The following is a 26,279-nucleotide window of genomic DNA, read 5'->3' on the forward strand; positions in this document are numbered from 1 at the left end:
TTTCTGGAATCTTCCCTATTTAAAAATCACTATCAAAGATATCTTTTATATCCTATATATTCCAAGACACATAGAATAATTGTTAGGAAAAAGGAAAAATACTGTAACAGGATACCTGTAAAAAAAATACTGTAACAGGATACCTGCAAATTTTTGAGAACAGAAAATAATAAACATGCTAACATTATATTGCACAGTGAAGAATGTTCAAACCCCCACAGGAGAAGTAGCATGACCTGTGTAAAAAGCAATGATTTTAGCTCCATTAGGAGCTTTATAATTTCTTGGATTTCACTCCTTAAATGCTTACTATTAAAATATGTGTGGAGAGTTACACGGGCCTGCCTATATGACGTGTTCGAGGCACCCCTTAAGGATGCTTATCTCTCATAGAAACTCATTTCACATCTCATCAGTTATAAGTAGGAGCTGGGGAAGCTGGTTTCTCATTTCTCTGAGTTAGGAATACAAACACAGTACTAACAGAATAAAGGATGATGAATTCTCCCTCATGAGCCTAGCTCGAGCAACCCCCAATTCTGGAAATGAAGCCAGCCTTCTGTACTTTTCCACAGGACACTCAGCAGAGTGAACACTGTGACATATTTCAAGGGTATTTTAGGAGTTTAGGGGAAATACGTCAGGTGCATTTGTGCCAGGTATGCAGGTATTGACTGCGTGCAATGCCGTTTTGTCCTTTGTCCAGCACTTGGCAGAGTATAGAGCTCTGCAGACTCCTAGAAAGAGATGCTTTAGACAGTAGTTTCAAAAGGATGCCAACATTTTAAACCTATTCATGTGACTGAACAAGGAGATCAAGGGCTTCCCCTTCTAGATATCAATTGTAAACAGAAATTTACAGGTAATAGTATTATGTGCAGAGATAAGAAAAAAACTAAGAAAAAGACCGTCCAGAAGGCAAGAGTCCTTGTGGATGTATGTTTAACTCTGCTGTTTCTGAAACAGGAATTTAAAAAATCAAGCCATAACTTGGATCTGAGCAGAGTCAAGATAAAAATACAGCATTCCCCAAATACTTCAAAGGCTGAACTCGAATGTTTTTCCTCACAGTTATGACTAGGTAGAGATCATGTCACTTCCTAGATTATTTTAATTTTAACCAGATTACTGCATTCTGCATTCATCCTCAGGTTATGACTAAACATTACAAAATTCAGCTTCTGAGACACAAGGACAATGTCCAATCTAGAGTTCATCAGGACATACAAAAATAAAATACAATGAACACGATAACATTCTCTAGATACAAGTACTTTTTTCCTTTTGAAAACTGTGGGGTGGAGTAAGAAATTCTTGTGACTAAGAGAATATGTTCTATGTAGGTCTAAAGCAATGTGTTTCCCCTGTGTAAGGTAAGCATAGTCATTGTGGCCTATGACTCCCTGCATTCCTCAAGTGGAAAATAACGGTTACGAGGTATTCATTTTCATTTAGCTTAGAAGTTACCTCCTAACTTATCATTATTGTTTTATTGTTTTCAGGATAACAAAAGAGTTTTATAAAGCTGGAGATTTAATTTAGGGAGCACTCTATATTCTTTTGTTTTGAGGGACACTGATAAAAAGCAACTCGATATTTCCTCACAATAATGTCTGCTTCACATTTTAGTTCATATTTTAGAATATATTTCTGTATAATGTTTCGCATCTTTTAAAAAGCATTTCAGATACACTATACTATCTCATTCCCAGAACTGCTCTATAAGAGATTATCTGATATGCTTTCTCAGTCCCATTTTGCATATGTGAAAACTGAGTCTCTAAATTTTAGTGTCTCACGTATGATCCCACAGTCAGGAAGTAATAGAGCTGTTGTCAATGTGAAGAGCAGCTCTAACTCCCCTTAAGCCTACTTTTTAATCTTCAATAAAGTGCTGTATATTTTTAAAGAGAGAGCACAGTGTTACTAGTGATAAGAACATAAACTCTGGAACCAGTTGGTTGGAGTTTAGGTCCTGGCTCTGTGATTCTTTAATCATGTCACACTGGTCAACTTACTGATCCTCTGAGGCCTCAGTTTACTCATCTATGAAAAGGGAATAAAAATAGCACCCCCCCAACCCCAACCCAACAGCACTGTTGATAAACTGCTGAGTGAGTTAATGATTACTTATAATAATGTCTGGCACACAGTGAATGCTCATTAGTGTTTGTTATTATTAAAAGGTTACTGCTCTCTCCTTAAATTTTTGTTCTTCTTATTTCTTTATATTTACTTTTAATTTTTGTATGCAAAATACAGAGCTGATTACCCAGGTAGCACTCAATAATATTTAGGAAAAATTAATATTTCTAGAAAAAAATATTTTCATATTTACAGAATGAAAATATATTTTCTAACATTTCATTTATCTTTACACTACTTGATTTTTTAATGACTTGACTGAATTAAAGTTTGGCTGTTAACATTTTCTTAAAGCAGCTTAGCTTTTGCAGCCATATTCTGTAAATGAATATCATCATATTTCTACAAGGAGGCTGAGTAAACTCTGAAATTACTGCATGATATATTTTATTATATAGTCTAACAAGACTGCTGTCAACCCACATGGTATATCATGAGGATTAAAAAATGGAGTCCCTTCTTCATCATGATGGACTTAGATACTCCCCAGGGCATTTAGCTTGGCAGATTTAGCACAAGTATGATTTCAGCTCCCAATTATCCCTCTGGCTGGGTGCCCTTGTGCAGTGAACAGCCTGAACAACTGTATGCAATGGCCCTGTCTCCTACCACCCTTTAGATTACATGACTTTTTCAGCTGCAAACTGCTAAATGCTGCACTACAACAAAAACATTTGAGAATGGCATACCTCATGATACTTTTTCACGGTTTTCCCTGAATTGCACGTGCAGGACTTCCAGTTGACAGTTCCACAGCCACAATTTCCTCCACAGCGCTGCACGAGGAGGCAACGTGGAAAGAAGACCACATTGGTCAGCTTCAGCTCCTCTCTTAAATTGACTGAGTAATTCCTGGGAGTGCAACTGTAACGCTTGACATCATCATTGAGCCTGTCCAGGTCAACTGTAAAAAACACACACTGTGTAAGCAAGTGCACAATTGTAAGCAAACACTCGGCATGTGTTTTGATGAACAGAATGGGAAGATTCTGTGAGGGCAATCTTAACCCAGGGATTGAATACGTCCTTGGGATCTCAATTACTACCCCAAACACCAAAGGTGGAAAATCTAATTTCTCTTTTGATCCTATCTGCCCTTCAAAAAAAAAAAAAAAAAAACGTTCTGAGGAAAGAAAATGAAATGTTCAGCAATTTAAAATAATTGCCTTTATCTTTTAAAAAAATTGCTTTTTGAGTCCAAATAAATCCCGACTCTAAGCCATTACTTAAATATAATTTGAATTATATCAGGGATACATTAGGGACAATCACTCTAATATATTTAACTGGCAATGGAATTTTACAAGTAAATGTGAGAAAGAAAAAGGTTTTAGCTTCATTTTAACTCCAAGGTCAATCAAAAAGTCAAAAGAAATGGCATTTAGGGGGTTGTGAATATGATGCATATTTGTGCATTGGATCCTAGATGGCAGTATAGCTTAGTGGTTAAGTGTTGGGCTCTGCAGTAAAGCTATAGATGGCCTTCACATCATGGCTATGCCTCCTTTTAGTTAGAAAGTTACTCAACTGCTCCGAACCTCTGCTTCCTCTTCTGTAAAATGTAAATAGTATAACTTTACCTATTTCACAGCAATATTTGAAAGATAGAATCTAGTGTGCATGGCACTCAATTAATGCTGGTCATTATTGTTCATCTTGATTAATTTTTATTTTTCCTGCATCTTTTTTTTTTTTTTAAGTTAAATGGTCACAAATTAAAGGAAGAACAAATTTCAGGCCTCTCTCTTCTATTTCACTTTTGGCCATTATTTATGAACATGACTGTCCAGGTGGTATGGTTCCTGGAACTTTTACGAATGAAGAGCATCACCTTAAATTTTCAAATTTTAGTCATAAATATTTACTGGAATTAAATTGTATTACTGTATTACATACATTATATTTTAATTAGTGGTCTCAAAATCCATCTAATCATCCATCCACTTGGCATTCAAATCTTCTGACTGATGAGCACATACATGACTATCTTTTCAGAAGAATGCAATTTAGAAGAAAGTTCCTTGTCTGCATGGGTCCCGCACAATTTTCTAGTGCACCTCCCTTGTCACCAGACAGGCCACCACAGGAGAAATCTCACAAACGTTAGGCAGATATCATAAGGCTGACTCTGGACTCCAGCCCTAATAAATGTCTTAGTCTTAAACCAAAACTGCTTGAGGAGCAATAAAGTGTGCTCTATTGGAGTAGAGGTCAAAGTCTAAGGATGCTGTCAGTAGACAGCATTTGAGGGAAACCAAAAGAGAAGAAGGCAAGAATTAGTGAAGAGTCCACTTAACCCCATGAAGTCAGCTGAAAGCCTGGCCAGTTGGGTGGATGACCCCTGAATAAAGAATTAAATGGCAATTGGATCAGTGCCATGCTCTGAGTGCCTTTTCACATGTGCAACTATGCCTTGATTCTCAAGGGCAGGGCTTTTTCCCCAATTGTTACATGCTGAGCCCAGGACACTGTGGGGGCTGAATAAATGCTAAATAATTATCGTGCATATTTTATTGCTGTTTTTTTCTTCCTTTGTAAAGATATATCATAAGTTTAGCTATAATCAATCCAGATTTAAATTGAATGAACTCTGTCTTGGGAAAAGAAGCATTTTATCCCTGCTGAAGCACTGCAAATAACTGCAAGCAAAGCAGGAAGGATTACATAAATGGATTAAGAAGTGCAGCAATCATCCATTACAAGTGTCACCTTGAGATAAATACTGATGCTGGCCTGTGCATTACTGGGCTCACGGACAGGGCTGATGCAGAGGGCCAAGTCTGCTGCTTGTGATAATGGGAATATATTTTGTCTAACATCGTGGAGTAACAAGGTGCAATTAGCAAGAAGTTGTGCTGTGCAGGAAGTCAGAGAGGGATAGGTAGGAAGTAATAGTACCAAGTCTCTCTTTAGTTCAGCCTTCTGCTAGGCACCTTATACATATGACTATGTTTCATTGTTCCCCACCCTTTCCAGGTGAGTATTACTTACTCGAAGTGAAGAGTAAGTGGGAAAACTGGAATTGAAGTCCTTTTCCCATTGGCTCTATAGTCTTTACCACATCAAGCAAAGTGGGGGGATGGCAGGTACCCAAAAGCTGAAGGAAGAACTCTGACCCCTCTGGTGCTGTATCAAGCTTTTCTGTAGGCTGTTGTACTAGGACTGGCATGGTGAATGGTTATATCCTTCTCTCTGGAATATATCCAAGCCAAATTGCAGTATGCCTTCTCCACAAGGATATAGCTAAATCTCAAAATGCCCTCAACAAACAAGAATACATGCCTTACTCGCCTTGAAACCCAACTCTGCACGTTTAACAGTTTACTAACTAGCACTGGTTACTTCCATTTCCTACCTACCCGCCATGAAGAGATTTACAATGCTGTCAGTTTTATGCATCAATTCACTAATGTGACTGAGAACTGTGGCCCAGTGTGACTGCTGTAGAATCCAGCTGCCCTGCTTATCAGGGGATTGAAACCACCGAGGCACTCAATTTAGAGCTAGAACTAAAAGGTCTTTCTGACTGGACGCAAATAACTTCAAAGCGTGATTGCAGACTTTCTGCAGGGGATATTGAGTTTCCAGTCAAAGAAGAATAATTAGCAGTGCAGCGGAGCAGGGAGCCAGACAAGGGGCTGAGCTGCAATTAAGGTTTCCGGTACTTGGTACTTCGGTAGGAAAGGGGACTCTGGTAAGAGCCTGCTGGGAGGGAGGGAGGCCAAGAGGTATAAATCTATGGAGAAGGGCTGCCCTTTCCTTCCCTGCTTCAGTCTCCATGGCGGAACATTATAGGGTAGCCAGGATGTTCCAAATTTAATTCAAAGGCCCATTAATTTCATGTAATTTCCCTAGTTCACCCAGGTGTATATAATGTTATGTAATTCCTCTTTTGCTATCCTTTTGGATTTGAGCCTTCTTGCATTTTCATGGCTCTCTGACATCAGTTAAGTTCTTGGGGGGTGTGCACTGACAATCTGTTGGAAAGTCTTGAAGGCTGCAGTGTCCTCAAAGCCTTCCTCTGGATACTTACATCCAACGTGGGGCCCTGCACAGTGCAGCAGGAGCACCCTTCTTTCTGCAGCCCTGGCCTCAAAGCATAGCCTAGCCACCGGAGTTCCTTGTGCTGTGATAGAAGTTCTGAGCTCTAAGCACTGGGATGGGGGGTGTATAAAGCAAGGGTATAGTGGAAAAGGCTCACTCTTGTTCAGTTTCTAATCTGTTAAGGCTTAGATGTGGGAGGAAGGAGAGTCAAAGTGGCCTTTTTGATCCTGGCCATCTGTATTTCTAAGTACAAGGTAACGTGAGATGTACTGCACATACATGATTGCATGTAAGCTCCACAAATGCTAAATAATAAATACCATTATTACCGTTCTTTTCACGGTTGAGAAAATTGAACCTTTGAGAGGTTAAGAACAAAACTCTCCACAGCTGCACACCCAGTCAGTGGTAGAGCCAGAGTTTGAATCCAGGCATTTTCATGCTTCATGCACTTAATGAAACCCAGTCTGAAGATTTGAAGAAGAGTGCAAATAGCAGTTTCCGCGAGCCATGATGAAACCTTCCCACTAAAGGGACACTTGCTGTCCAAATGACTTGGCTTCTTAGGTTAGTTGATTGGCACTGATCTGTCATTTTCAAGATTTGTCATTTACGTATACCCAAGCATGTGCACGCATATTCATCTATTGGATTCTACTGGAAAAGGCCATGTTCTGGCTAATAAAACAGGCAACTATGAGAGAGCCTACCTTTTTCTTTGGTATTGAGCAATATAATGAGTTTCATCTTTTTCACCTGAACTGAGGGGACTTTTATTTATTTATGATTTTCACTTTGTCCTGATTTCTCCTTGAAATCAGGACAAAATGCTCTCACTTACCTATAGTCTTTGTTATGAAAACCAGTTGGAGGTCCATGTAACAAGCTAGACTGATTGATAGCAATAATTTGTCTTTAGGGAAGATAAATGCTAGAATTTGAGAGATTCTTTCTATAGGACAGATAAAGCCAACATGTATTTTCAGTCCTTGGTTGAGAATCTTCGTACTCAGAGGGCTCACTTAGGTTATATACAGATTTTCAACTGTGAGGATGGTCAGTGCTCCTAAACTCTGCATTGTTCAAGGGTCAACTGTATTATACTTCACGTGCTTGACAAGTGTGGCATAGGTAGTGATCAGCTTATGATAAAATTTTAAAAGCCTTTTATAAATCGATCATTTCAATTTTTTTGAGAATACAAAAATCTATTGTGGAACAATATAACATCCTCACTTTGAATATAGGGAAGTACTTTTTTTCTCCACATACACCTTTAATTCACTGCTTTGTTTTGTTCAACAGGATGGTTCCATCAGTCTCTGGATGTCAAGTTTATTGGTCAGCTTTCACTGTGCTGGTCTTTCATTGATGTTCATTGTACTATGTGTGTTGCCAGCCTTTTTTTCTTGACCTTTCTGAGTCTGCTGGGATCTATAATTAAACTTCCGCATGTTCTTAGAGATAGCCAGTAATCATTTTATAGCAACCAAATCAAGCCTTATGGTGCTAAAATTCTTTATAAACAACTCTTTTAGCAGGTACATACCAGCAGCCTATATATTAGTACACGTTTAGCACATGACATGATGATGGCATGAGAAAAGCAAGTGCTTGAAGCAAAATCATGCTTTTCTTATCAGCATTCATCATTGTTTTATTTTCTCTAGCATCTCAGTTTGATACCTCATGTTAATTTTCTACGGTCCAAGTCAAAAAGCATGTCCACCCTACATCTCCTCTGACCCTTTTGCTTATACTCTTCACACATTCTTTGCCTTTTATTATAGTGCTTACTTTGTAGACCTTGCTTTATCATTTTCTTTATTTAGAAGCTTTTCTTCCAATAAACTGTAATGTTCTAAGAAGCAAATTGTTAATCATCTTTTTCCCCTCCTCTCTGAGTGCTTTGCCTCTACTGGAAGGACTAAATGTAGGTTATTCAAGTCCGCCTCTTCTAAAACCACTTGGTTTCAAAGATTAGAAGCAGATTACTGCCAAAAGAAACACGTCTTTGTATTCTAAGCACATTTACCATTTTAGAATATTTGAAATAACTAATTAAACCAATAAAAAAATAAAATTACTATACACTCCTGGACAAGTGTTTCTGATTTTTTTAAAATAGCTATCTTTTGTGACTCTGAACAGATACCCATAAACAAGTTAAGATTACAGAAAGTTTGGGGCATTTATAGCCCAGATTTTCATTGCAAGGAATGAAATGACTAAACTACCTGAATGAACTGAACTATTGATGGTGTTAGGTTAGAAGTGAGAAACTGGGGTGCCAGAACCAGCTCTCTCTCATGTATGAACTATGATGAATGAAGATTACTGGTACCAAGACCCATGAAATCTAGAAGCAGTGCCACACAGGGTAGATGATGGCATGAAGAAGCCTGGTCCCTGACACATATCTCAAGCTACTCAGAAATATGTCCTTTGCTAAACACGGAATAATGTCACAATCTGTCATGTAAAGTGCTAAAATTTGACTAATGCTACTACACTAAATTTACGGTGCTTTGGGTGGGTGCAGTTGGTAAGGAGAATATATCAATAATTGCAGTATTTTTATATCAAACGACTGGGGGCTCTTAGCTTTTTCAAGGTTCATAAATCCCCAGGAGAAGTCTGTTCATCTTTATGGACATTACAACCTCACTGTGATTTTCAGATTCCATTTTCTATAAATCAGCACATAATTGTGAAAACTGCTTTCACATTTCAATCCCAATTTGGAGGTGCAAATAAATCTGGAAAGAACAATTATTTAATAACTTAATGAGGGAATATCAGGATATTTTAAACTTAAAATCATGAATTCCATGACTGATTTGCTGGTTTAATTTCTAAGGAATGGAAACATTTACCATTTGTATTTCTATAAGTCAATCTAAATCACAGTAAAAAGTTCCCAGTTAGACTATTCTTAGTTTTCAGGGTGTAAAAACAGTTAATCAATAAGTGAATGGAAATGTACTGGGTACCTACTATGTGCCTGACACTGTGAGAGATGCTTTCACAAACTCAAATCTCATTGAATGCTCACAATAAACACTCATCTTAGAGACTACTATTTCTCCTCGATAGATGTAGAAACTGAGATGCAGAGGAATTGTGGCTTGCCTAAATTCACTGGACGTATAATTAGCATATGACAAGTATGTGCTGAGAAGTGAATGGATGAATCCATGAATATCAGCCAGGCATGGAATTAGGCATGAAAGCAGCTGACACCATCATAAGGGAACTCTCTAAATTCTAGAACTCACGACCTTGGGAGATGTATGAAGTATATTTATGAAACAAAACATAAGAAAACAGTTTAGGAGATAAAAAATCAAGGAGATCTTTAAACATCTCTCTTTCTCTCATTTGTTGGAATATGAGTCTCTGGTCTTTAAACACCATTGAGCTCCTCCATGGCATGGGCTTTGCAGCCAACAAACTCAGATTCACATCACGGCCCTCTACACTTTGTAGCTATCGCAAAATCTTTCTGAATTTGTTTCTTTTACCATGTAAAATGAGAATAATAATACTCTCCTGCCAAGGAATTTATTAAGATTGAATGAGTTACGAGTGTTTGAAGCATAGGGCCAAATGCAGGCTCTCAGTAGGTATGCCCCTACATTATTGCTGAAATGAGTAAAACGGATCAATGAAGTAAGGTTAAGAACAGATTCATCTAAACATCTGAGATTCTGCAATTGGTGATTGGCAAGGAAAAAAGGTCATGCCCACCTTGATCTAAATATCAGAAGGCAATGATCTTGTATGCCAGTATAATTTCATGGACCCTAGCACAGTCCTCTGTAAGTAAAGACATTTTGTGTGCCAGATCTCCCAGCACCAGTAGTTTTGGTATGACCGTACATTCTAGGAAAGGTGTGCTTTATTCTGTAGTCCACTGGGGTAAAGAGAAAAGAGATTCTGGAGGGGCTCCCCAATGATTACAGAGAAAACAGGCATGGGAACCATAACACAAAACTATTTATCTTTAAGAATGACTGTTGTGGAAAAGGCACATCTGCTCACCTGGACACTAAAAGTTACCTATGATTTTCCATTGCCAAACGGATTTTTCCAATCAATTTGCATTTGAATCACATGCCTAGATGGGAGAAATAACTTTGATGACAAAAGTAGGATTAGCATATCCACAAAGATGGATGACCTCAACTAGGAGAAAAACAGAGGCTACTCTGGCAGTAGGAGGAAAAACAACTGAGAGGATCCTTGCCTCTGCGCTGAGATTTTCTTCAAACATTTTATGTGTGTTGCCCTTGAGGACAGATGCAACATGATAAACAACAGTATGGTTTTTATTAATGTTTTCTGGCAAACTGAGTGAGTGAGGAATCTAGATACTTAACAAATCCTATGGGTCATAAACAGTGGCTACAGTCAAAAAGAAAAGATTTGTAAAAGAAACATCCAGCCAGCAAGATAGTGCCATAAAGTTTCTGGGTAAATAGTATCATAGAAAAGTTTAGTACTTGGCAATTATTTTGTAAACTTTTAGTGTATTGATTATACAGATAGTTAAATTTGACAAGATTTGGATGCTCTGTAGGAGGCTCTCCAGATTACTGATGATTATCTTAGAGCCTTCCATGGAAGAAAGCAGAGGAGTTCACAGAAATACCTTGCTTCTGTGCAGAGTTTTGTATTCAAGTAATAATTATAGCTATCATTTATTGAAGGCCCACTAGGTTTTAGATACTCTGTTATTATTAATTCTAACATACTTTGCAAAGTGGTTATAATTAGAGCCATTTAATAAACTTCAGAAAACAGAGGGTCTAAAAGTGACTTCTCCAAGGCCACTAGTCTTAGGATTTGAGTTAGAATCTCATTACAAGTTTATGTGATTACAAAGCCCATGTTCTTCTCACCACAGCATTCTTTTTTTTTTTTGCTCCATTTCTGTCAAATATGCAGTAAATAATTTTAGTATTGATAAAGAAAGCTTTTACTTGGCGTATACCACACGGTTCAGGAAACTCAATAAAGCTAACCCTCATTCAACATTAGAAATTATAAAAATAAACCCCTTTTGATTTAATGTCCCCAGTATCTGTCTCTGTTTAATTTACAGATAGGTAGTTACAGAAGAATGATATCTCAAGACCGACTTATCTGACTCATCACTAGTGTCAGCCAAGGGCTTTTTGCAAATTCTTACCCAGCTATTGAATAGGCAGTTAAAGTTACAAACATTCAACTTGTGGTGACTTCAGCTTTTTTCTAAAACGTATTCATATCTTATATAATTCTGAAATTACTTTCTACATTCTATAGCACTACTAAAAGAGCAAAACTGTATATTCCTGGTTAGCATGCAGGGGCATGACAAAAAAACAGCTATAAATGACTACTTTAAAAATAAAAGATATTCTGACCTAAGAGAATTCAGAACCAATTCAAATATTTTTATACAAAACATATTTATTTTATTTAATTCTCAGTTTCTTCTGCCTGTTAGTTACCTGTAAATAGTTTGCAAATTAAAAAGTCAAGTGTTTTAGATCTTAGAGAAAAATAATATCATTTAAAAAAATCATATAATTGGTATTGTATCCTTGGAAATAGGTTCATAACTATCTTAGAGTTATAACATCAAACCATTTAAAATCTGTAAAAATTGTATTCTCAAACCTTATCTTTTGGAATCAATTTAATATCAATATATTTGCTCTACTCAATATTAAAATATAACTTTTTAAGAAGAATACATGGTAACTCTTTTGTAAAGTGTAATTATATATCAAAACTATTAATTTGGAGTGCCTAAACAATTATCTCCATATTTTTATCACAACACTTAACCTGTGAAAACAGCCTTTCTCTTTGCTATTATGTGTTGGCTGTTTCTATGCTAACCACACTACTGTCCTGGAAAGTCAAGTTGCCCTAGAATAAGTAAAAAAACAGATCTTACATTGTTAATCTTTATAAATTGCTTCTCAATTAATGCCCAGTCTAGTAGATCTTAGGGCCAATCATTTCTTAATCATTTAGAAATGTCAAATTTCATGTTATGAACTTGAATATATAAACACTGTCCCCAAGTTCAAACGTATGTGTTTTAAAGCAATCATAAAATAGTTTCAGTTAAACTACAATGGTCATACAATGATTCAGAGGGTAATATACAGCTTGTAAAACATCCACATGATTTTTTACCTAATATATGCAAATCTTTGGTATCATCAACATGTGGTATCATTATCAGAAGAAGTAAATGTAACTTGAAACATTTTTTTTTTTTAAATTTGGGGCAGCTTTGAGGTTAAAAGCATAAGGCTGAAATTATTGGCAAAAATTGGGTTTGAGAATTGCAGTTATCTACAGATTTCAATTATCCATGCTACTCTTTTCTCTATTACCTCCTAGATAACTGAAAGTTGAATATATTAACTTATAGTATTATCTTCGGTCTAGAAGCTCTTACAGACAAGTTGGAGTTTATCTATTACTTGTGAAGTTAAAAAAAGTAGACCTTATGCACTGAGTTCTGGCTTGAATACTTGGCAGTGTAATAAGTCTCTTTTCTCTCCCTCTTCTCCCCAACCTTTTACTGTCCTCTTGCTTCTCATTCTCAACTCTCTTCTTAAAGAGAACTAAAAACTCACTATAACCCAATTTCCCTTCAAATAAACAATAGAAGCAGAGCATATAATTTAATTTTAAATATTAACTGTTTCTACCTCATTACATAAGTTCTTCATCCAATGTGTTTGTGTTTTATTTTAGAGTTTATAAAACTCTATGTTTGACCCTTTGACATTTAAGAGTCATCTTAGAATCTTACTCTCTGATAGCAAGAAAAATGTCACTTTCGATCAGTTTAAGCAAATCAGAAGAAGGGTAGCTCAATAGATAGTCATAAATGACATTTGCTTCTGCACGTCATTAAAAAATTATTATACTGATAATAGGAAGTATTTTGTAGATCTTATAAAGTTCATGTTTTATTTGACACCTAATGGTGGCGCCCAAGAAATAATGGGCCTCCATTTTCTATAACTATTTATTTGTCTGTTTTCATTTTTTATTCACTGTTCCCTTTCTTATACATCAGAACACAAACCATGAATTTGTATTTTTAAATCTAAAACCTGAAAATAACAGCTGAAATATTAAACCTGATTTCCTTTGCTTTCGTGATACATGCAGGTAGTTCAGCATCATTGAAATGATAAACAATTAAATCTGCACAGTTAGACAAGTGCAGAGACAGTGGTGATTTGCCAGTGTTAAATGAAATGGTATAGATCTGTCTTAGGATCATTTTAAACAAGAGATTAAGAAATGGAATCTAAGTCAACAGGGGAGAGAATTGTTTATTCTTTCAAAAAAAAAAAAGTAGAATGTCGCCTTGAATGCTCTTACAAGGCTTTTTCAGTAACCAAATGCATTCTTAACAAAGCTATGCTCCTTAAACTATGGTATGGGTTTCTATAAACTTTAGAAATATACTAATGCTTGATTATTAATATTTTCAATTCCACAAACATTAATTGAGCATCTAAAATGTGTCAGAGACTGTGCCCGGTGCTGGAGATACAGGATGAACAATCTCTAAAACAGTATCTCTCAACCCTGGCTTTTCTAAGGATACATCTCAATCTCCTAGGAACCATAAAATAACATCAACTCTAGCCCCACCCTCAAAGATTCTGAGTCAGTGTGTATGGGATGGGACTAGGCATTTGTAGTTTTCAAAGTTCTTCAAATGATTTAATATTCAGCAAGAGTTGATACACTTGTCATAAGTCATAAGACCATATTCCCTTAAAAAATCAAAACAAAACAAAAGTACAATAGTAATGCAGTAGCTAGACTTATAAATGTGTGGCATCCAAAATACTCTAAACTTTGTCTGGAGTGATGCGCTTCACAGAAAGAAGACAAGGGACAAGGAAGGCTTCGCCAATGAAGCAATGCAAACATATTTCAGAATTTTAGGCAGCTATAGCTAGTTAATATTTCTTAAACAACTACTATGTGTCAGGTGCTTTTGATGGCACCACTAACAATTCTCAGAAGTAGATGATACTTATACATGTTTGCAATGAGGAAACTGAAGCTCAGGAAGGTTGAATGACTTGCTAAAAAATCACAAAACTTGTAAGTGGCAGGGTTAGGATCTGAACCCAGACACCCTGCCTCAAACTCAACATAATTTCTGGGGAAAAAGTAAAAAATTTAGATAATTTTTAAATTTTAATATTTCCTAAATAAATAAATAAATAAATGCCAATAAACAGGTGCTCTTTGAATAGTTGTAGTGGTTAAGACATATGACGACAGATTCACATTTTATTATTTCTTTGTCCAACATACTTTTTAATATTTTTATTGGGTTTTCAAAACAGTATAAATATTTTATTTTCCTTCAAGTTACCTAATAGATATTCAAAAAGAGCAAATCCTTACAGAAAAACAATTTCTCCTTTGAGTTGAATCCAATCTGAGGCCTGGGGAGATTTAGTTGGAGAGTTACAGTGATGTGTGTATGAGATATCTCTACAACATTAGGGCCACCAGTGACTCTGCTGTCCCCCCTTAGCCAGGCAGTTTAAGCATGTAAGATTATCACCTAAACCATAAGCAGCAGACCCAGGCAGGAGTTAACTAACTAGTCGTTTCGGTCCACATGTTCTAATACGTTGTGCTTACCAACATAAACATTATCTATTAAAGTAGCCCAGTCCACGTTTCTTAAAAGTACCCCTGATTTTACATAGTATAAGAGACAAGCTGTATTTTAGCTAAATGCCTTCACATCTATGATGCAAGCCAGCCTAGGAAGACTTTTAGAGAAAATTTTAATAATAACAAATCTTATCAAATAAAACAAGGATATAATCAACTATAAATTATAGTTTTATTCAATAAGAGGAAATTTAAAGTTATTTCTCTATTAATTTGAGTTAAACATTCAAATGAACATTCTCATCCTAGGATCCTATCATTCAGATATAGGATGAAAATATTTTCTTTTTAAGAGTTTAAGTATTATTATTTCAACTTATGATGTTTATTCTGCCTGAATGTTCATCTCTTCTCCCCTCATTATAATTTCCTGAATCTCAAAGTTGAATGTGTGCCTTCGTATACCTCCAAACTATCCCAGACTTCTTTGCTTCTTCATAGAACATTTACATCTCATGAACCACGCAGGGCACCAAGCATATAGTACTTCTTCATAACAAAATTGTATAATGGCCACTGAATGAGTAGAGTTGAAATCCACGAAGAGTTTTGATCTTTGCTTTACCAGGAGCCTGTCCACCAACACTGAGTCCTGGGCTAAATTAATATTCATTAGAGATGCACAATAGACTATTACACAAGCACTGCTACTGGAGGCAAAAGCCCATGATTCTCTTTTCCTCTCCATTGCTAACTAGGAGGCTTTGTCAAATTATTTACTTCACCTGGCTTTCGTTACTTCCACTGTTTGCAGTGGGGTTAATAATGTTTTACTTGCCTAGAAGCACAAAGCTCGTTTAGATAATTTTATAAGGTCTTTTCTAGCTCTACGCTATGACAGACCTTTGACTGAATCAAACCTTTCTTACTCCCATATAAACAACACAGTCGGGGCGAAACATAGAACTTTATAAGAAGGTGCTGTGAAAAGATATGTGATAACGGACTGATGATAACCATCTGATTTAAGTGAATTAAATACATTGCATTGCTAATCCTTACTTATTATTACTATTAACACTCTTATCTGCTTATGAAGAACCTCCAATGTTCTGTTTCTTACCTTTTGACTTCCTGTCATGGTATGACCTGCCTCGATAATGAGGGGTGTCCAAATACAGATTCTCAAGATCTTCTTGCCATGATTCAGGATTGAAGTGCTTGAGCAGATCTTCCACAGTATCAAATTCTGCAACTGTTTTGTCCAGAGCATCCACAGTGAGAGTGGGATCCGTTACTGATGGAGAGTGATAGGATACCCCCTAAGAGTAATATACAGCTCAGTGTACTCAGAAAAAGCCCATTGCTATGAAACACAACAGTCATACAACTATATGGAAGGAACATAAAAAGGATTCTGATTATAAGACATCATATGTGTAAATATCATGCTCTAGTACTATTTCTAAATAAGAGCGATTAATTGATAAATGACAATCGTTCACTTTTTTGCAAATCGAAACCAGGAAAATCATATAACTTCCACTTCATCTGAACCGCAATCATTAAAAAAGACATAGGCTAGATGGAAATATTAAAACTAAGTCATCCAATTTCCTGATTCAATGTCACAAATCATCCGTATCCATATCAACAACTAATGGTGAGCAATTAAATTCTGAACTCCTTCCATGCAAATTTTGCATAATCCATTCCATTCTACCATATTTAGCCTATACATCCCCTCTTTACAGGTCACTTAGCATTGCTAGTGATGTGTGATCAGAGTTTGAATCTATTCTGAAGACAGCTTGATAAAATTTGACACTTTAACCAGCTTATTTACTGTCAACGAGGATAATCAACCATGATGGTTCTCTTAAGAGTGGAAAATTCACATGGGAAGCATATGTTTTGCTTTGTTTTTTAAGTGCTGTAGCTTCCTAGTGATCGCAGTTGCCATTAAAACATTGTCAGGAATATTTTAAATGGGGAATCCAATATCACTAAAAGTCTGGAAAGGATTATGTATTTTGCCATAGAATATATCCCCACATAAATTTCCAAGTGCTTACTTCACTAACCCTTGTACAATCTAGAGGTAAATGAGCCATGATTCAAACATCTCTGTAAAAATTCATGACCCATTAACAAGGAAATAGAGAACACACAGTCTCAAATGATTCCTAAATGTCTTTAAAGAAACTGCCAAACAAATAAGATCCCCCAAGGGCAAATATCTCTTCTCATTATAGGAAAATGTAAACTTGTGTTCCTGAAACTTAATTGCAGTATCCTACTGAGAAATAATATGTGCTACAGAGTCACAGACAGCAAAGCCCACATTTATATTTTCACTCTTAGGTAATATTTTCTCTCTTTAGCCAATCAAGGCCCAAAGATTCGTAAGAGATTCGATGATCATTTGCTCTGACAGGAATGGTCCCTCTTTAGCAAAACTAAGTGTGTAAGGACATTAACCTACCACTAGTGGCATTTAGGAACAGATTTCAAGTATGTGCTAGTGAGAGAGGGGAATAGGATTTGGGGAGTAGGATGGGAGACATGAAACAGATTGGTGAAGGTGTTAGGCCAGCTCTTCAGGGCTGCACACATGCACATGAGTGCATGTGTGTGTGTGAGATATGTAAGCTGAATCCTGATTGAAGCACCTAGTTTATCTTTCACATCTCTCTTGGAATCAAATGCTAGAGGTGAATAATACTTAGATTCTGCACAAAAATCAAAATTCCCATTCAAATTGTACTCTGGAGAATCTACTGTCTACCTGGCTTATATTCACTAGATGATTTATAATTAGCTTTGCATCACAATAATATAGGTCTAAAATAAAAAAAAAATAGCAAAACGAGCTGGCCAAATTTAGGTGCATGGCAGACTATAAAAGCTTTGAAATTAAAATACTTCCTTTAGTTTTAAAAATAAAAGCAGGTATATCAATTGAGACATTCCAACACAAGCAAAATGGCTCTCGGGAACTCCTGGCAAAATGTTTCCTAGGGTCACTCCAAACTACGCTTAGGATGTCATGTTCATCCAGATGACTCTTCAAGAGAAAGCTGTAGAGGGGCTCCTAGTCCTTGAGGGGGAAGTTTGGGTTTGCTCTTCAGACTAATGTTAAAAGAGCATTAACATTAGTCTGAAGAGCAAACCCAAACTATAGAGAAAATTGTCCTTATATATGAGCTGTTTGTCCTTTAAAACTGTAATTTCTGTGCTTAGGTCAGGAATGGGTAGACAACTCTAAGCTGTCATGTCTAAGAAGTTTGAGAAGCTGGAGAACTGCTTGACAGAATAGTACATTAGGTCCTTTTTGCAAAAGCTGCCTCTGGCATCTACCTTCAATTGTCAGTCTAGGGCTGATAACTATCCAAGCCTCCTGCCTAGCCTCGTGGCTCCATGGCCTCACCTGCTTTATTTTAATTTTCACCTGCCTGACAATGATTGCTTACACTTAGCTATGTTCAGAATGTGCATTCTGGACTGTCGAAACCAAACAAATAAAATACTCTAAATATCACTATTAGAGACCTCTCTATCTCTGCATCAGATCTTGTTGTTCTGGTCCAGCAGCCATATCAGGTAAATTAAATTGTCACAGAATCCAGAGCTAAAGAATCCTGCCATCTGAGGGAATTAACAAAAAAAATCTCCCAGAGGGCAAAAGATAGCATATCAGTTTTGGGAAAAAAAAAAAATCAACTCCACTGACTCAGCCACACTGACCCACTTTAGAACTATGGATAAGCTTTCTCCATGCTCTTGACCTTTTAATGAAAAACTGCATTTATTATCTTGTATTTTATTGCTACATAAGTGCTACTCTTAGGATTGGTGAAAACAATGTCTGTTCTTTCTGTACAAAGCAGATAAGTAGAAAGAATACTGAGAAATGACTAAACTTGGAGAAAAAATTAGGGGCATGAACCATTTTACAGTTTCAGCGTGAGTTATGTTTTATTTCCAAGTCAAACTGAACACATGCCTGGTTTGCACTTAAGTTATCTTACTGTAAACATTGGGAGTTTTTATGCCTGAAAAGATCCTTGAAACGCAAAGGTTAACAGCTTCCCCTGGAATATTCAAAAAGCTATTTCAAAATTCCCCACTCGAGCTTGGCCATGGACCAGTTTGATACATTTGATGTGTCTGGACTGTTCTTCGGTTGGAATGTTCTGCTTTGAAACTGATAAATACTTCAGCCATAGTCTACCCCATGTTCCTACGAGTATTAGTATTTCCTGAAAACTTTCTGAAAGAGGAAAAAAAGGCATCTGACATAGCCCACTATAACCTAAATGAAATAAAAGAATACACGATGCTTGAGATCTGGCTTTTGGTCAAGGCATAGGTCCTTAATTCAGTTGACACTGTTCTGGGTTGACCTTGCTACTCCATCAGTTTTTTTCACTGGCAACAGAAAAATAAGTTACTTACTGAGATAGAGCTTGTGACTGACTCCCAGTTGGTCTCTGAGGCTGCCGCAGGTTGGAAATCTTCCTAGAAGGCAAAGAAAGATCCACGTGAGTCAATCAAAACCTCTGTTCAATTCACTGCATTCAGAGTTTCAACATCTCAGCCATCTGAATCTTTTTCCAACTAAGTGACAACAGAAATAGGGACTACGTTCTTGCTAAACAGGTCATCATTTGTCTTAAGCACTCTTCTCAAGAACCCTTCTCATTCAAGACATGGACTGCATTCACATTTACTTATCAGCACTGGTGAGATGGAAAATGTGTAGATAGGAGTTCAAAGTTTAACTCAGCCACTTATTGGCTGTTTGATCTTAGGTAACCTCTCTAATCCTTCTCTTCCTTATCCGTAAAAGGATGGTATGGGATGCTTAAATCACAGGGTTGTTTTGAGAATTGGATGCATTAATTATGTAATTATAACTCAAACTTAATAAAGTGCTTAAAGAATAATAATAATTATTATTGGTATTAATGTTTAGTTGGTTTGAACTAGGTTCTGCATCATGTTCAATCCTGCCTGCTGAGCTAGTCTAGAATATAAGCGATCTTTTCAAAGATAAATTAACTGATGAAGTACTATTCCTGACTTTATCAAGAAATGCAGGAAGAATGGAGGGGGAAGACAGTAACTGTGGGAATGACAAAGTACTACCCACTGGAAAGAAGGTAAAGGGCAGACCTGAGAAAGTTATTTATCTCAGAGAAGCCATAAAGGATACGTGAAAGCAATGGACCTCAGAAAAAAATAAATAAATAAAAGATATGTGAAAGCAATGGACCTCAGGAAAAAAAAAAAAAAAAAACTTCTCTTAAAAGGCAAGTTTCTCTCCAATACGTATGTGCCTTTTATGTTAATTACTCTAGCACCAATAAGTTTAAAAAACACGATGGGAAGAAAAGCTGATTCTACTATTTTTACATGTCACACATGATTTCTTGATCTTGTTAACATAAATTACCTTGATAAATTTCTTCCAGCCTGTTCCGGGAGCAGGAGATATTTTAAGATATTGACAAGGAAAATTCAGCCACTCATATATAAGGACTTATTTACCCAGGTATACTTACTGAATGAGAGCTAAGTATCAGAACTAAATTTCTTTAACACTTTGAGGAGCTAGAAGTACATTTGTTAATTGCTCATGATGAGGCTGGTTTATATATAAACATCTGTGTTGAAGAAAATTTTAGTTGTTTACCAAGAAAGAACAGAGTCAAATGTAGGGTTCAAGGAATGAACATTTATTGAAAACTGGTTGGACATCATTATTCTAGTCTCAACCTCATAGAAGATAGAAAAGAAAGAGAAAATGTGGTCTCTGTAGTCTGAAAGATAGACTACATATGAAAAGGACACTGAATTTCCACAGCAGAAAGATATGTGAAAACAAATGAAGGTTGGAATTTATATGAGTCTTCATAAGCTGGTAAGCAGGTGAAACTGGATAGGACAGCCAACGACTTCTCTATGTCTTGAAGAAACTATTGGTAGGAAGATATATGCTGGATAAGACAGACATAAACAATCCTTAGATCATATAATTTTCATTTTCACTCATTCATTATTTGTTAATCACCTACTATGGGATACATTCTAAGCTGAGGGTAGAATCACAAGGAAATGAGAAACTATCCTTATTCTCGAGGAATTCAAAATGTAGACACTTAAACAGGTAAAATAAACTCATGCAGGTGCTCTGATACCAGACTAATCAGAATACCATGGAAGGTAGTAGAAAATTCTACCTGTGGAGGAAGTGGGCTTGGAAAAATTTCATATTAGAAGGTGACTCTTAAGCTGAGTCTTCTAGACTCATATAAATAGATTAATAAGTACATGTTTACTTATTAAAAAAAAAAAGTAGGATAGAAGACTCAGTCAAAAAGAGAGTGATTCATAGGATTGTAAATTGGTAAAGCCGTTATGGAAAACAGTATGCTAGTTAGTTTCAAGTCAGTGCAAATTCAGCCCTTGATTCCCTTACCTCCTGCTTGTGAACTATAATTGTAATATGTTCTATCCTAAAAGAAAAGAGCTGATATGTTGGCGACTTTGGTTCTCTCAGTCCATGCCAAGAATCTCTGCATTTTGGTGCTGTGGGTAACTTATTGAGGGTACCTAGGGATCCGATTCTCTCCCTTGAGAGATGAGCAAACTGAAACTCAGCAGACCCAAACGTATTATTACTGGAGTTTGGACTAGAACCCTATTGTGCATCTCGTAGTCACATGCTCTTTCCAACCCATCAAATAATATTATATATCATCTTATAATTACAGGTATCTTAATCTTCATTGCCTTAATCTAATAATTAATTTGTATTATTATTTAAAAAAATAATATTGTCAGCTTATGTCCTTTCATTTAAAGTAGTTTATAATAATATTTTGACAATGAAACTCATTATATGGCATTTTGAAATGGAATTCCCTCCCTCATTCTCTACATTTTACTATTTGGAGTAGTTTTGAAAACATAGATATAATTCACAGATCTTCACTTTTTAAATAGCTTTGTATGCATAGTTTGGTTTGTATGAGAAAGTGTTATAGATTAGGAAGTGGGGGAGGTATGTAAAAATGAAATCTTAAAGTACATGAAAATGCAGATAGATATTTATATACTCAAAGCATGGAAGAGATATTTCTAAACATGAATGCAAAAGTCAAAAAACATAAAAAATTGATATACCTCACATACGCAAAATGTTGTATAAATCCAAAACAATATCAAAAACAAAATTGAAAACATTGTGACAAACAAGAAAACATACTTGTAATAGTTTAACAGATAGTTATCATTCTTAAAATAAACTCATAAATCAAGTTTATAAAAGAGTACATTCCATATCATACAATTTTGCTATAAACATGTACGGATATCTGATTAATAAGACTAAAAACATATTCACAGAAATACTGACATTGTTGGCACAGAAATACTGACATTGTTGGATGATTTTTATTTCTTTCTTTTTGTTTACTGTGAAAATTAATAAAGAAGACCTCTACCGAGATTGGATTCGGAAGTGCCTGTAGGAGGAGCTCTCATGCTGTCCCACTCATTCTTGGTTGCCCCAAACAGGAAGAGTCATGCTTTGCCAACAGGAAGATGTTTTCTATTCTATAGTACCACCCCAGCAGGAGGAATGAAGATTTTCTCCTCCCCGGGGAATAGCGCAGCCATTGAGAAACTGTCACAACCCACCTAATGAAAAGCCACAATACTTCAAACTCCCAGTTTCCTCCAATGAATTCTTCGTTTATAAAAGTTCCTCCCAGTTTCCTGTTTCCACTATAAAAGAACGTTCTTTTCCTTTGTTCTCTGGACTTGCCTGTGGTTTTCGCCATAGTCTGTATGTCCCGAATTGCAATTCTCTGCTATTCCTGAATAAACTCATTTTTGCTGCTAAAATCACTAACTTTTATTTTTAAGGTCACCTATATATACATATATATTCTAAAATTTTCATAATAAACATCTAGTTTTAACAAGAAACAGTAAACTTCTGAAACCACAACAGAAAAGAAAAATGAATCCAAGTGTGTATGAGCATTTACCCTTATGTGTTGTGTTATAATATTGAATGGTATTACCCATATATTCACTGGCAGATAATAAAAGCCTTCTTGTGGAAATGCTTCTCACCAATTACTAAAAAGATAATTATCAAAAAATGTAACATAAAGAATTCTAGAATGATCACATCTGGCTCCACCTAAATCATGAGTAATGCAACACAAACTTTTAAAGTCTTTAAAAATAGTGATGAAAACATGCCATCATGGTCAGACAGGTATTTGTCTGGCTATTTGAGGACAATTTACTCACAGGCTGAAAGCAAACATAGTGAGGGATAAAATAACACTACAGATAATGAATGTTTTAAATTATAATTTTTGCCATTAAAGACTGAGGTACGAATGGAAATTTCCATGTTTTAAAAGAATATCACAAGATATTCTTGCTATCAGTCCTCTTGAGCCCATCCTAGAGGGCAGGTAATATAAGCTAACAAGCAAAAAGTCCACTCATTCCTCCACCAGGGGTGGTTTACATACATTTAATCATTGCGTACCTGCAATGGATACCTAAACAAATCCCTCTCCTATCTCTTGATAGTGGAGCTGGGGACACTTGTCTTTTGAGTCTCTGAAGACAGTTGTTGCCAGGCCAATATTCCAAACATTTGGGATGATTAATTGTACCACCTGTTCCTGGATCTCAGGGAGGATGGCTGTTCACTTTTATCCTAGGTGATTATTCTGTACATAATGAGCCATAAACTGTTCATTACTCACAGGAATGTATTCACCCATCTCTTAAAACAAAACATATGCAGTTACTTGGAGTTTTTAAAAAGCTTTCAACCAAAACAATCTAACTTACCAAGGATGACTTATTTGGAAAAAGTTTTAAGAGACATTTGTCCAACTATTTTCCAAAATTTTGAAAAATTTTCTTCTCTTTGCTGTTTTATATTCATTTCTCAGAGGAGAAAAATAAAAAAGTTCTTTCCTATTGTACCTGTGTTTCTTGACTGAGCTAATGCTTAGAGAGTTTCTTTTGAAATGCATAAGAAACAGAGGAATTTGTCAGAATACATAAAACAATAACAAATGTATACACTATCAACATTTATTCCTTCAGTGAATTCTCCTTTTGTTCATGATACTCTGCTCTGATCAAGACTCACTGACAGAAACCCAAATAATGCTAAATGTAGAGGTCTGTGCCTTGGGATCACTCTATGGGGAAGATCCTTTAGAACAAAGACTTTTGATACTTCGGTACATGAATTTCTGGCATGCAGTCTAAGAAATGTACATGGAAATAATAGCATTGTGATGTCCTAATGTCTAGAGGAACAGAATAAAGCAAAAATTAAAAACCCTTAGGATCAAACTCTATAATTCAACCAAACCTTTACATGTATATTTCATTATATGCTCATCATCAAAACAGCTCTTTTTCAAGTAATATGAGAAAGGCTTTGCCTGGAGATCAGCTTTTACTGGCAATGTTTAATATAAGGATATCAGGAGTTCAAGAATCAATAATTAACACAAATCAAAGAGCATCTTTCAAAGGTAGAGAATTTGCCTGTAATTTTAATAACATATATTCTTAAAGCTATAAGGAGCCCTGAGTTATCTTTGAAAACATAATTTTAATAAAATATAAAATATAGCTTTAAAAACAAATAGCCTTATAGATAAGACACACCTGCAGATTTCTAGCGGTTTAAGAGTTAATTTTACAACTTTTTTTATTTATCATTATAGACAATAAAGTACAATGTTTTAATTGAGAACTTCTAGGATTCATCAACTAATAATCTGTGTAATCTTAATGCTAATATCAAGAGGTTTTTCAAAAGTTTATTTTTCTTATGTTATGAGACAAGGAACTTACACTTCTGAGTTTCTGATTTCTTCAGACTGAATTAGTCTTGGAAGTTGTTCCCAATAGGATAAACAAAGATTAGAGCAAACACCACTCCAATGGGTAAAGAAGAAAGTTGCTCCGTGAGCAGAGAAGAGGTCATCAACTTGAGGGGGCCACGAGAGCCATACTTGAGAGCTAGAGAATCAAGACATGATTGCAGATAGAGAAAGGGGGTCTATTTGATTAGGCGTGGGGGGTGGGGAAGAAGAACAACCTGCAATTCTTGCTTGTGTACTAAGACTTGAGGAAAACACAATGATCCTGGAGAGGAGAGATGATGGTCAAGAAGATTGATTAAAGCCTGTGTTTACCAAACAAGGATGTCTTAGTAAGGGGCCATGCAGAAAACTGCAAATTGCAAAATATAACTTTGCTATCAGCTTTCTTTGTGTTTGATACAGACCAAATAATAAACGAATATTTAATTTACATCTCCAAAAATACTGCCAGAGGTCTCTCTACAATGTGTTGCTGAAAAACTAGGTGTGGATTTAAATTCTGTGGGTAGCCCTTGTAAATAAAGTTTAGTATCAAGAAAATGCCATGATTAATTATTTGGTAGCTGCCTTTTATGGAGCAAGAGACAATATATACTGGGCACCAAATGAAACCATTTCTGTACATTACCTCATTCACCATTTCTTCAGCTTTAAGAGATGAGGAAGCAGGGAGAAAGATAGTTAAGTAACTTGCCCATGGAAGCAACTTTTAAAAAAATTAAATTTATTGGGGTGACATTGGTTAATAAAATCATATAGATTTCAAGTACAAAATTCAATAATACATCATATGTGTTTTGCATTGTGTGTTCACCACCCAAAGTTAAATTTCCTTCCACCACAAATTTTTGACCCTCTCTACCCCTATTTAGCTCTCCCCTGCCCCACTTCCCTCTGGTAACCACTAAACTATTGTCCATGTCTATGAGTCTCTGCTTGTTTGTCATGTTCATTTGTTGCTTTTAGTTTTATATCCCAAATATGAGTGAAATCATATGATTCTCAACTTTTTCTGTCTGACTTATTTCATTTAGCATGATAATCTCAAGATATATCCATGTTTTTGCAAATGGCACTATTTCATCTTTTCTTATGGCTAATATTCTATTGTATATATGTACCACATTTTCTAAATCCCATCATCTATTGAAAGACACCCTGGTTATTTCTATGTCTTGGTCACCATAAATAATGCTGCTATGAACATCAGGGTACATATATCTTTACAAATAAATGTTTTCAAATTTTTGGGTAGGTGCCCAGAAGAGGGATTGCTGGGTTGCATGTTAATTCTATTTTTAATTTTTTTGAGGAAAACTCCATACTGTTTTCCACAAAACAGTGGCTGTACCAACTTACATTTCCACCAGGAATGTATGAGGGTTGCTTTTTCCCCATAACCTCTCCAACACTTGTTATTACTTGCCTTGTTGATGACAGCTATTTTAACAGGTGTGAGGTGTTATCTCATTG

The 26,279-nt window shown here is 35.9% G+C and overlaps 1 protein-coding gene across 2 annotated transcripts in view; it reads right to left on the bottom strand.

The window, feature by feature from the left end:
* Nucleotides 1–26,279, bottom strand: part of PDGFD (platelet derived growth factor D) — a 214,471-nt gene that overhangs the window by 8,465 nt on the left and 179,727 nt on the right. For both annotated transcript variants that reach the window (XM_039858777.1, XM_039858776.1), the window contains exons 4-6: nucleotides 19,318–19,380; nucleotides 15,983–16,181; nucleotides 2,835–3,049 (exon numbers count right to left, since the gene is read on the bottom strand). In XM_039858777.1, coding sequence (XP_039714711.1) covers nucleotides 2,835–3,049; nucleotides 15,983–16,181; nucleotides 19,318–19,380 — 477 coding nt within the window. The remainder of the gene's footprint in view (nucleotides 1–2,834; nucleotides 3,050–15,982; nucleotides 16,182–19,317; nucleotides 19,381–26,279) is intronic.

Source organism: Pteropus medius, unplaced genomic scaffold (assembly GCF_902729225.1).
Source record: "Pteropus medius unplaced genomic scaffold, Ma_sr-lr_union100, whole genome shotgun sequence".
Lineage (NCBI taxonomy): Eukaryota > Metazoa > Chordata > Mammalia > Chiroptera > Pteropodidae > Pteropus > Pteropus medius.